This window comes from Nesoenas mayeri, assembly GCF_963082525.1.
Source record: "Nesoenas mayeri genome assembly, chromosome: W".
In the NCBI taxonomy this organism is placed as follows: Eukaryota; Metazoa; Chordata; class Aves; order Columbiformes; family Columbidae; genus Nesoenas; species Nesoenas mayeri.
Window position 1 is genome coordinate 9,375,293 of NC_137553.1, and position 12,020 is coordinate 9,387,312.

Here is a 12,020-nt window from a genome sequence, read left to right on the forward strand (position 1 = left end):
GTGTGGCCGCACCTACAGTACTGTGTACAGTTCTGGTCTCCACAATATAAAAAGGATATAAAGCTACTGGAGAGTGTCCAGAGGAGGGCCATGAAGTTGGTGAAGGGTTTGGAAGGGAAGCTGTAAGAGGAGCAGCTAAAGTCACTTGGTTTCACAGAATCACAGAACGTTAGGGATTATTCAGCCTGGAGGAGACTAAGAGGAGACCTCATAGTGGCCTACAGCTTCCTCACAAGGGGAGGAGGAAGGGTAAATGCCAATCTTTTCTCTCTGGCGACCAGTGACAGAACCTGAGGGAATGGCAGGAAGATGTGCCGGGGAGATTTAGGTTGAACATTAGGAAAAGTTTCTTCACCCAGAGGGTGGTGGAGCACTGGAACAGGCTCCTCAGGGAGGCAGTCACAGCCCCAAGCCTGACAGAATTCAAGAAGCAATTGGACAATGCCCTCAGACACATAGTGTGAATTTTGGGGTTGTCCTGTGCAGGGACAGGAGTTGGACTCGATGATCCTTGTGGGTCTCTTCCAACTCAGGACATTCTATGATTCTAAGAGCCTGGATATCCACCCCTTCCCATCAGGCAGTTGCCAGTAAGCCTGCCTCTTTGCCTTCCCTTCTCCATGCTCCATCATCCCACTCTCCCAGCTACTCCTCATTCATTCTGACCTCCAGCTCCTCATCAGTTTGGCAGCCTTGGCTGAACTTCCTCTTACCTATCTCTGCCATGTCCTGAAAAGCCCAAACTGGAATCATCAAGTGCCCACCCAGACATAGTCTTGAGTGTCAAACAGAGGTGAATTTTTGCAGAAGGCATCTAACTACAAACCAGCACTCACCCTGATTTGCAAGTAGCAAAAAGGCATTTACTTTATGAAGTATACCACCAGTTTATCTCATTTTTCTGAGATTTCCTACTCTGTAACAGTAAGGTGGGCCAAGACCTGATAGACAATCCACTCAGGCTGCCTCAAGCTTGGGACACTCAAGGCTAGATACCTTAAGGGACTGAGGGTAAAACAACCAAACCAAAACAAACAAACAACACAAAAAAAAAAAAAACCACCACACACACACAAAAAAACCCAAACACAACCATTAAAAAAAAAAAACCAAAAAAAAAAACCACACAAAAAGCCAAACCCCCAAAACAAAAAACAAACAAACATAACAACAAAACAAAACACACCACACCACAAAAAACACCAACTATTTAGAGTTTTCAAATTTCTCACTGAAAAAGCACTAATTCCTTTCTTTTCATATAGCATGAAATTTAACAACATTTTAAGCCCTCCCTGCTATGGATCAAGGGAACTTTAGAATTAAAAGATGCATCTATGTCCAGCATGAGATATCTGGAAGCAGATACAAAACCAGCTGCTGCCAAAGTATGCCATCTCATCAGCAAACCTAAGCACTGATGCTATCTCAGCATCTGAGGAAGGATACACATTTCTCTGACTACCTTCAGCAGCATCTCATCTCCTGAAACCAGAGGTTTTAATCATTACATTCAATACACAAAATGCCAAAACAGAAACTGCAAACACTGCTGCTCTCAAGGACTGTCACCAAAACAGATTTCAGATAGAGTAGATTCAGTAGAACTGCATGGCAGGATTCTGTTTACCTCTCGTTTGATGGGCTCTCCTTCACAATGGATCACTGTGTCCGGAGCCACTATACAGTAAGGACTTGGATCTGTCTCCACCACTTTGAACTCCACCGCACGCATCCCTCCACGCACCAAGAAGATGTCACCTGCAAAAGCCCACATTTCAGTAGCCTGCTGCAAGAGATGTCTGCTAGATGTTAACCCTTGTCCTACCAGCAGCCCCAAAAGACAAGGAAGTAAGTTACATAGGCATACACTGCTCCGCATTTTAAACTCAAGAGCTGCATGTACTGTGACTACCTGAGCACTATTTAGATCTGTAGCAGTTAAAGTTCTCAAATTTCATCCAGAAAAACAGCAAACAATGGAAAAGAATATTCTCTCTAAATACAAAACACAAGGAAAGAGAAATCACATTTCTCTTCCATTCAGTTTCAATTTAACATTCCTAAAACAGGCAAAAAGCCCCAACTTAATAAAAATTCATTTTCAAGTTATAACTAGTTGCTACTAGTTATATCTGTTGTTACTAGTTATAAGTGGTTGCCTCCAGAAGCAGAATAACATATAATAGTGCACTATGACTCCTGGCTAAACTGGGCTACAGAAGTTGGATAACTTCAATTTGTGTTTATACTGTATTAGGACCTATTTGTTTCAGCAGAAGTGCTACTAGCACAACTCTAAAAGTATATTCATTTTTTATGTACTCTTCCAGTTACTAATTAAATTACTTTGAAAAAGTTAATTTAGTCAGGGTGCCAGCTAGTATATTCAACCAATTGATTAATATGCAGGCAACTCCCCAATCCCATTAAGTGGTAGCAACTCAGGAAAAAAAAAAATCTCATTAATCTGAGTTCTACCTGAGCCTTTTCTGATGCTCTCCCATGCCATGTAGCAAAAAAAGGCAGGAGAACTATTATCAAGCTACTATGCCAGCCAGCAACAGATATTATCCTTTCTTCTGAAGATTAGTGCGAGGATTAGGAAAAAAAAAAAAAAAAAGATCAGCACCAGCAAAATCTCAAGATGTCAATCTAATACTTCATGGAGATCTGTGCAAGCTTCTAGAAATTTTCTTTATTTGGTCTCAGGACTACCTCACACTCTCTACCGTCAGGACTTCAATAATAGGTGCTATTACCTTTCCTGATGGGTCTGTATGCTTCCAGGAAGTAGGGCTTGAGATAAACCTCAAACAGATTCCCTGTGATCCCTTCTACTGTGTCATCAATTGGCAGCACATGGATACGTTTGCCGTATTTCACATCTGGGCAAGGCTGGATGCTGCAAAAGAAGAAAACTCCAGCTAGCCATACTATCTTGGACTTATACCCAAGTCTGGAAATGTCAGTAATGTCTCTTCCCAGGCCAGTACAAATGCCAGAAAGGACACTCCAAAGCCCTGGTGAGGCTTCCCACCTGCATAAGAATGCTGACAAAGCAAAAATCATACTCAGAGAGCTTTCCTTCACTCCTCTCAGCCCTATCCAAAACTGCTGAGGAGTTTCATACTTTCTTCCTACTCCCTGCTCTTCTGTAGCCCACCCTTGCCATTCCCAAGGGACATTCACAAGTTAGTAATGCAGTCTAAAACCCGTGAAAGTCATGAGCTAACTTTTTTTCCAACCAGGAGCTACTGCTGAACCAACTGTAAGGGAAAGGGAGCTGGGAGAAACTTTGTTTCTTCCTCTCTCTCTCATAACATACTTCAGATAATAGAGCTCCTGTTGCTGACAACCCTGATTCTGAGCAAAGGCTCTCACAGTACCAACTAGGGTAGCCAGGTGTCTGACGATCCCCCTTTGTGGAGACTGACATTTAGGTTAAAGTCTGAAGGCCCCTTCCCCCTTTTAAAATAAACATTTCAGCTATTATTTTTACAGTGTAGGCCAACAGTCTACTGTAGCGACACCTCAGAGTATCAAGCTGTGGCAGAGAGGCAGAAAGCTCAAACTGGCTTTGTCAGCTAAGAAAAGCCTACGTGGAACTGCAGCTGAGCATGCAACTTTTCATATGCTACTTTGTTCAAGACTCTTAATAGATTCTACCATGTGCTTTAAAGAGAGGATATAGCAGAAGGGTAAAGGAAAAGACAGACTGCCCCAGAAGGAAAACAGTTGACAGACTACAAGCAGGAAGCTTTCCTGTTAAAGCATTCCTAATTTTAAAATTATAACAAAAAATGGAATATAAACAACCATAGAGGATTTTTAATCTTGCTATTTGACTGCTTCATGGTTTTGTCACTCATTTCTATCAAGTTTTAACTTCTGTTTGTCATAGGGCTTCTCAGTGCTTGAGCTAACCATACTATGAGGTCAATTACAATGTTGCTTACTGCTTTCCACAGTTAACTTTGTAGACATTAAAATTTAGATGGGAAAATCTTGTGAATTCATCTGACAATGTAAATTTGGGAAGAAGACTGTGACAACAGTGAGGTAATTGAACTACTTAATTTAATGAGAGGACCTGGGTTCATTAAGGTCCTGAAGAGACTTCAAGAATCGTTAGCATCATTTTTTAGTATTAATCCGAATATGCATACAGTCAGAAACACATGCAAAAGTTAACAGAGATCCCTGATGTAAGACACACGCTTAAAAACATTTCTGTTATCTCCTCTCGAAGACATAAGAATACTTCCAGTAGACACTGTCTCTGCTACAGACTGAATCAATTCAGAGCCAGTGAACAAATTATTTAGGCAACCCAGGGATATGCAACAGTGAGCAAACTAGTCCTCACCTGATCACGTCACCCAGGCGCACTCTCAAGTTGTTGCGAACAACCCTATTCATGCGGATCTTCTCATCTGAGCAGGTATCATCTGACAGAACGATGCAGACTGCTTCTCTTCTCTTCTTTCCCTTTAGCAGAACAGTGTCTCCTCTGAACAGTTGCAATTCGTCCATTTTTGCCTGTAAAGAATAAAAAACAAGCTTTCGACAAAACAAGAATTCAAGTGTTTGAATGAGAGTTACTTGACTTTGAAGAATTACATCTTGGAAGCAATATACTAGATCTACAAAGACAGAGGGTCCCACTATACCAGTCAAAAGCTAATCCTGAGGACAGACTAAGGGCACAAGCTCAAATGAAACCTAAAAGTTGAGAATCAAAATATATTTTATCATGGAAGTGTTAGAAAACAAGACAACCCACCTCTCTCACTTGTAACTATTGCAGCTTCTGACACAAATACTTAGATTCATGCTGCAAAGTTACATTTCAAGTTAGACAGCAATAGCTTGCATATTACCAGATCAAATGCTTTGCTTTTATAGATCATAGAATCATAGAATAGTTTGGGTTGGGACCTTCCAAGGTCATCTAGTCCAGCCCCCCTGCAACGAGCAGGGACATGTTCAACAGATCAGGTTGCTCAAAGCCCCGTCTAGCCTGGCCTTCAATGTTTCCAGGGATGGGGCATCTACCACCTCTCTCCAGGCAACCCAAGCCAACGTTTCACTACCCTCAGTGTAAAAAATTTCTCTCATGTCTAGCCTGAATCTCCTCTCTTTTAGTTTAAAACTATCACCCCTTGTCCTATCATAATAGGGCCTGCTAAAAAGCCTGTCCCCATCTTTCTTACAGGCCTCTTTTAAGTACTGAAAAGTTGCAATAATGTCTCCATGGAGCTTTCTCTTCTCCAGGCTGAGACGCACCTGGGAGAGTGACACAACACTGTTGTCTTCATTGATGGCTTCATCAACAATTAACCGATTGGGCCTGTTCTTCTGCTTCAGAATAGCAGTGGATAAGTCATCCGCTTTAGAACTGGCAAAGAAAACAGAAGTTAGAGTCCAAGTGATATTGCTCCCCCCTTTCCAGCTACCCCCCTGTTTTGTTCTACATTTTCTACAGGTTTCTTTGTTGTCTTGTCTTTTAGAAACTATACTTGTTAGACAAAGAAGAATATTATTCCTAGGCATCAGTTTCAGGAGCTCAAAGTAGAATGTTTTCTGTCACTAAATATAACTACTTTACTAGTCTTAAATTGAAATAGCTATGAAGCTATCTATAAAAAGAAGCGATCAGTGAGATGTTGCTGACTGTAAGATGTTTTGCCTAAAATAATTAGTCAGACTCATCTGAAATCACATGCAACCACTACCACTGAAACAGAAGTTCAAGTCTATTTGGTGCTGAATCCCAGATGAATATGGGAATTAAAGGACAATGCTGCAGCTCTCTCATCAGGAAGAGTTGTAAGAGTTTAGCCTGTCGAGGCCTATTAGTTAAACCCAACAAGCCAGTAGAAATATTCAAGTGCTCATGAAAAATGTGTTATTTCCTGGGTTTGTTTTGTTTTTGTCTGTGTGTGTGCAGTTTTGTTTTGTTTTTGTTTGCTTGTGGGTTTGGGGTTTTTTTTTTTTTTTTTATATATATATAATACCTTCACAGAAGTCACTGCAGCTCTAGTCCACTATGCCACAAGAAATATGACAGAGAGTTCATTTGCCTTGACAAAATGGAGCATGTCAAACAGCAAGGAAATGGAAGAAAGGCAGATTAAGTCATTTCCTTCAAAATCTAATACAACAAATAATTCACTTAATGAAAAAAATATGAAATTGAACTAATGGATGCCTGAGGAGTTCTTGGAAGTTGTACATTGGCCACCCACAACAGCAGCAGACTGTTGTAACTTCCCTTGGTAGGTGTCTGACTACTCTCTCAAAGTAGTCCAGATATACCAGTGACTAAGGTCAGAACAGAAAACTTTGCACGGTTTGGTCTGATTCTCACCAAAAAGAATAAACTCCTCCTTTGTCTTAAGCAAGTGGCAAGCACCAGCAAAGCGTAGGAAGCTCTGTGGACAATGGTGGTGTTGTACACTTTGGCTTAATTTTGCTGTTTTAGGGACAAAATAACAAGAAGAAATCAAACTTTGAGTGGAAGTGGCAGAGCCAGCAGCTACACAGCACGAACACAGATCATAGCAGCAGTGCATCACTTAGCATGCTCACCGCATTTTTATAAGTACATCACAGAGAGGTGACATACCTACAATGTGATATTACCCAAGATCTCCCCATTCCTCAAGACAGAGGTTTTTCCAAAACAGACTATATGATATTGGCTCCTTTCTCCAACACATAAAAGGGGGAACAACACCAAGCAAGCCTGTGAGGGCAGACAACGTGTTTCCAAAAGGTTTTCAAGCTTCGCATAAGCCCTGGTAGCATAGTAAACATGTTGGAAATGAGAGCTGACATTATTTTAAGTGAACAAAAGGAGGAGTTGTAAAACACGTCTTTCCAGAACTGCTAGCACTGGGAAAAATCACCTTTTTCTTCTCTTCATTAAAGAGTGCAAGAGGCAAGAAATTTACATCCATCCCTTTCAATAACCATGTGAGATATTACAGATCCATTCTCTAAAACCAAAAAGACACAAGAAAGGTTGCTGGATATATCCAGGAAGGAGCTCATGAATTCCATCTTCAACCTAAAACACGGTCTTGGTAAAGTCCTAAAAGGTCTGGAATTTCCAGGAAAACTGAGAGCGTGATAAGAAAACTGAAACAAATACACTGTCAGGCCAGACAGGATCTTGTGGTTAAAACACTGGATAAAAACAACAACTTACTTGTAAGGACCTTGCCTCAGCATTAGTCCCTGGACACTAGAAATTAATTTAGCAGGTAGATTTTAAAACTTAAGCTAAGGGACATCAGAAAGAAATTATTTAGTCCATTCAAAGCGTGAATGTAGTAAATCATACCCCTCTGCATGAGTTGGGGATCCAAAGGCCTTTTGATAAGAAACTCCTCCCAGACTTTGGCTATATAAACTGTTACTAAAATCAAGTGGCTGTCCCTCAGGATTCCTGTGCAGCCTAAAAAATGGCCTGGAATAAGGGATAAAAATAAGTGGAAACTTTTGGACCAAAACTTTCAATAAACCAAAAGCTGTATAAATCTGGAAAAAAAGTTCAGATACCTTCTGACACATGGCAGTGCTGAATAGTACAGCAAGAGGTCCACTTAGTTCTGCTGAATGTGAGAAAAAAAAGTTTTAGTACTGAAGAACTGAATCCACAGTTTCCTAAGAAGTGAGAGCTGGATCGATGTTGTCAGTACATTATTGAATTTAAAGCAATTGAAAAGTTTGGAGGCATTAAAAATGGAATAAAAGTCTCCAAGAAACAGCATGCAGATATCTAAATGCATGGGGTCAGCTTCAGTTATCTGACCTGACAGTTCTGCAAACAAACAAACAAAGGTGTTAAATTACATGACAACTACACAGGAGAGTGATATTATTCCTCCTACAAACAAGTGTAAGGACTTTGACAGACAAGCACTACCCATCTTCCAGTATCAATTTTGAATATTATTATCACCATTTGCCCTCATCACATCTCTCCTGGGGGTTCCTCATGCTGTAACTGAGACAATAGAGCAAAATATGTCTGTGCACCCCAGACAATCCCTGACATCTACGCATCAGGAAAGGAGAGCCTGAACTGAAAATACTAAGCAGGAAAGCCTAAGACATAAATTGGGGTTCTCTCCTGCCAACTTTCCTACATGTGCTGGTAAAATTCAGTGAAGGGCAGGACAGACAGCTAACTTAGGTAATTTTTAAAGCTCCTCAGTGAGTTTCTCTGTCAGAGAGAGCCTGGTGCAAATGTAACTAGTCCTACATTTATACAGTCCTAAAATTACATTCGCCCCTTTAAAGGCAACTGCGAGGCTGATGTGGCCCCAGGTGAAAATGAGTTTGACACCCCGATCTAAATCATCTCCCCCAGTCACCCCTTTTGTCAGCTCCCTCACATGCTTTCCCTCTCCTTTCTTTCACTAACTCAACAAAGAGAGAAACTGAACACAAAACGTAGCTTTAGATTCATTTTGGAATTAAAAGGAAATTCAAAGCCTGCATCAAAAGCCTGCCACTAGACAGAGGCCAGAAAGGACATAATGGCACAGCTGGTGGCCAAACTTGCATATAAAGCACAAGACGTCAATAAAATTGAAGCAAATATGTACTAGCCCTAAAGACCAACAATAATGGGTTCCCAGTTTCCATCCTTAGCCCCCTTTTCTCTCTCAGTAAAGCAGTCCGACAGCCCCATTTGACACAGGGAAGAGGTGGGGAGGGATGTTTTATAACTTACATCACTTCATTGTTTGTGTCAGAGCTCTCCTTGTTCAGCATGTGATAATGCCCAGAAGCTATGCATTGTGGTGAACAGTATGAAGAGAGCAGAAAGTAATTACTGATTACTGATTCTTCCAGATCAATCTCCAAAACTCCACATAAAGTAAGGAACTAAGTTGTTCCTGCAAGTCTGTACTAAATATACAATGAAAAGTCACAAACTCAAAATGATTCAAGCTTCAGTAACAAAAGTGAAAATAATCATGCCTTCTGTATGCTGGTGTGCCTTTTTATCAATACCCTCGTGAACTTACTTCCTAGATAAAACCTGTCAGTGGTTTCTTACTGCCCTAAACAACCATGTTACAGAGTGAACTACTTTCCCCAGGTAAGTATTAAAAAAGTAAAAAAACAAACAACAAAAAAAAACAAACCCAAAAACCCCAAAAAACCAAAACAAACAAAAAAACATTAAAAACTCCATAAAAATCCATAAAACATTTTATCCATTAAAGCAAATGAGTAAAATATCTAATGATTGCTGCCACTTACTGGAACAGTACATAACAACAAAGCAGTGAGTTCATCATACCCATGCTCAAGATGCCAAGTTCTCAAATACTGTTTCAAACAGGTATGCACACAAGAATGAGAATCTCTTCATAAACCCCACACTATTAGGTCTTGCAATGCTACTCTCTGTGCTAAAGCTCAATTCAGCAAGATGGCTGCCAACAGCATTGACCCAAAAACTGCAGCTAAAAAGTAACTCTTTTCCAGTTACAGAATAACTTTTGATTCCTATGTGGTAAGAACAATTTCACAAAAAAATACATTTATTTTTGAAGACACTGTTCACCTTGCTCAGACTCGAAAATATGCCTTTGAGACCATCACTTCCATCACAAGCTCTACCACATACACTAAATTCTTGGCACACCTTGCTGGAACTGATTTAGTAGGACCAAGTGTGTCTAAATTGCAAGAGTTGCAAAAGAAAAGGAGATGAACCACAGACGCTAAAGGGACTGAAAGTGCCTGTGGAGAGTCACTTAAAGTATTCTTGGATTTGGGAAGTTATCTTTATGTTCTATTTTTAATCCTCTTAAGGGGCAATGAAGTGGCTTGCACAAGTGGACTGGAAGCTGAGCGACCTCTATTTTATATATATATATATATATATATATAATATATATTGAGGAGCACAAAAGATGACCCTCACCCTAGAACTGAAAAGAGATTAAGACAAGACACTGGGGATGAAAATATAGCCGATTGCCTCAGCTACCACAGAGACCAGGACGGCACAACACATCTGCCTCTGCTAATGCCGAGTCACTTCTAGTCCTAACCCGAGGGCCGCTGCGGGCCTGCGGGGTGGAGACTGGTACATAACTCTCCCCCCGCCTGTCCCGCCAGCCGTTCCGCCGCTTTCCCCGGCATTCCAGGGCCTGGAAAACAAGGCCGTCCCTGGCTGAGGCCTAACCCAGGTGGGACGGCCCCAGTCGGGGACACAGCCAGGGCCTAGCGGGAGGCCCGGCCTGACCAGGCCATACTCCCCCATGACTCGACATTTCCCAGAGAGACCCGGCGGGGGAGGAGAGAGAGGCGGTAGTGCGCGGGGCCCCCCTACGGGTCCGCGCCTGGCCGAGCGCGGGAGGAACGGCCCATCCCCCTCCCAGCCCCACTCCTACCTCCTCAGAGCCTGCGTGACACAGCGGGATTTGGTGCCGGATCGGGTCTGCCGCCGGGCCCAGCCCAAGCAGCGCCGCGCCGCACGGAAGCGAGGTAAGGAGAGGTAGGCCGAACCGGGCCCAGCATCAGGGCCTAGGCCACGGCCTGCCGGTGGGCAGCCCACACTTACTCGGATCCTGAAGCCATAGCGCTGGGGGATAAAGATGCGAGGAGATATGGCCTGCGGCGGCTCCTTAGGGCGGACAACGACAGATCTCGAGAAGGCTCACAACAGCAGCGACAAAATGAAGCGCTTCGTGCTGACTGAACCTCAGAGCCGACTCATCGGAAAAGGAAGTTCTGCCCCGCGCTGCCTCACCTGCCTAGCAACAGCGTGCGCTGACCAATCGGAAATTCCGCCTGGCCAGAGCCTCAGCCAATCGGAGAGGCGGAAGCGAGGGGGGACGAGGAAAAAAAGAACGCGCGCTCTCCCTCCTCCGCCCCGCCTCTCTCCTTTCCCTTTCCAATCGTCACGAGCCAAGCGCAATATTCATCAGCCAATCGCAGCGCCTCTCCTGCCATGGCTGTTCTACAAGACAATATGGGTCGGGCAGTCAATAGCAAAAGTCCACCAATGGGAAAATCCAGGCGCAAAGTACTACCACGACGGTCATCTGAGCTAGTTTCGCCTCGCGATTGGCTAACGCCCGAGGAAAAGAAAACGCGGGTTAAAGCCAATCAGAAGGGGCGAAAGGTGGGTGCTCGGGGAACACCCTCAGTAAGCTCTGCGTGCCCGGGTTCAGACGATGGGATTGTTGGCGTGGGCTTGGGCAGTTGAACGGGTTTGGCCCTGTCGGGGGTGGTCCTGGGGCGATGTCGCTGAGGTTTTGGGGTGGTGCGCTCCAGAGGCTTCATTCCTTCGCGGGTGAGAGGGTCTGTGTAGTGGTCTGGTCCTTTCTCTCCACCCAAAGGTACCCATGGGACTCTTTTCCCCGTTTTGTTGGGGTTTTTTTTGGTTTTTTTGGGTGGTTGTTTTTTTTTTTGCGGGTTTTTTCTCTGAATTTTTTTGCTGTGGATTGCAGAATGTTGCAAAAGAAGCTTAGAAGCCAGATGAGGGAAATGAGCATGAGAGGTGGTATAATGGGGAGGAGACCATCACAGCTGTGTTACAGGCTCTAATTAACCTTGGGGATGGCAGCCAAGGCAAATGGTATTAGCACTGTGGCACGAACAACCACACTTCTGTTTGGATGTGGGTTGGGGTTTTCCTTGCAAGCAGGTCTGCACCCCTGAAAGGAAGGAGCCTTAGTCAGGACTGGGACCAGCAAGTTTAGCAGATTCTGGCAAAGTTCACCCCCACCTATGGTGTGTCAGTATGGCTGGACTGCTGAACAGGGGAGGCTGGCCCAAGTGCCCAGGGATCACCTCTGGGAGCAGCACTAGCCATGCCTGGGTTGTGCTCAGGATACATATAGCTCCCCATTCTACTCCCCTCTCCCTTGATAGGCCTTTGTACTTGGTCTCTGGACTGATAGGTACAGGCATACTGCTTCCTGGGACGAAGCAAGACTCCCATCTCTCCAGTGCTTCTTTTCTAGGAAAGCAGACCCTCT

General features: G+C 43.4%; 1 protein-coding gene across 1 annotated transcript in view; it reads right to left on the reverse strand.

Annotated features, from left to right (window-relative positions):
* LOC308051377 (transitional endoplasmic reticulum ATPase-like) overlaps window positions 1-10,763 on the reverse strand; it is a 28,344-nt gene extending 17,581 nt beyond the window's left edge. The window contains exons 1-5 of the mRNA XM_080361774.1: window positions 10,598-10,763; window positions 5,290-5,401; window positions 4,370-4,542; window positions 2,763-2,905; window positions 1,631-1,761 (exon numbers count right to left, since the gene is read on the reverse strand). Coding sequence (XP_080217900.1) covers window positions 1,631-1,761; window positions 2,763-2,905; window positions 4,370-4,542; window positions 5,290-5,401; window positions 10,598-10,614 — 576 coding nt within the window. The 5' untranslated portion in view covers window positions 10,615-10,763. The remainder of the gene's footprint in view (window positions 1-1,630; window positions 1,762-2,762; window positions 2,906-4,369; window positions 4,543-5,289; window positions 5,402-10,597) is intronic.
* Window positions 10,764-12,020: the final 1,257 nt, after the last annotated feature.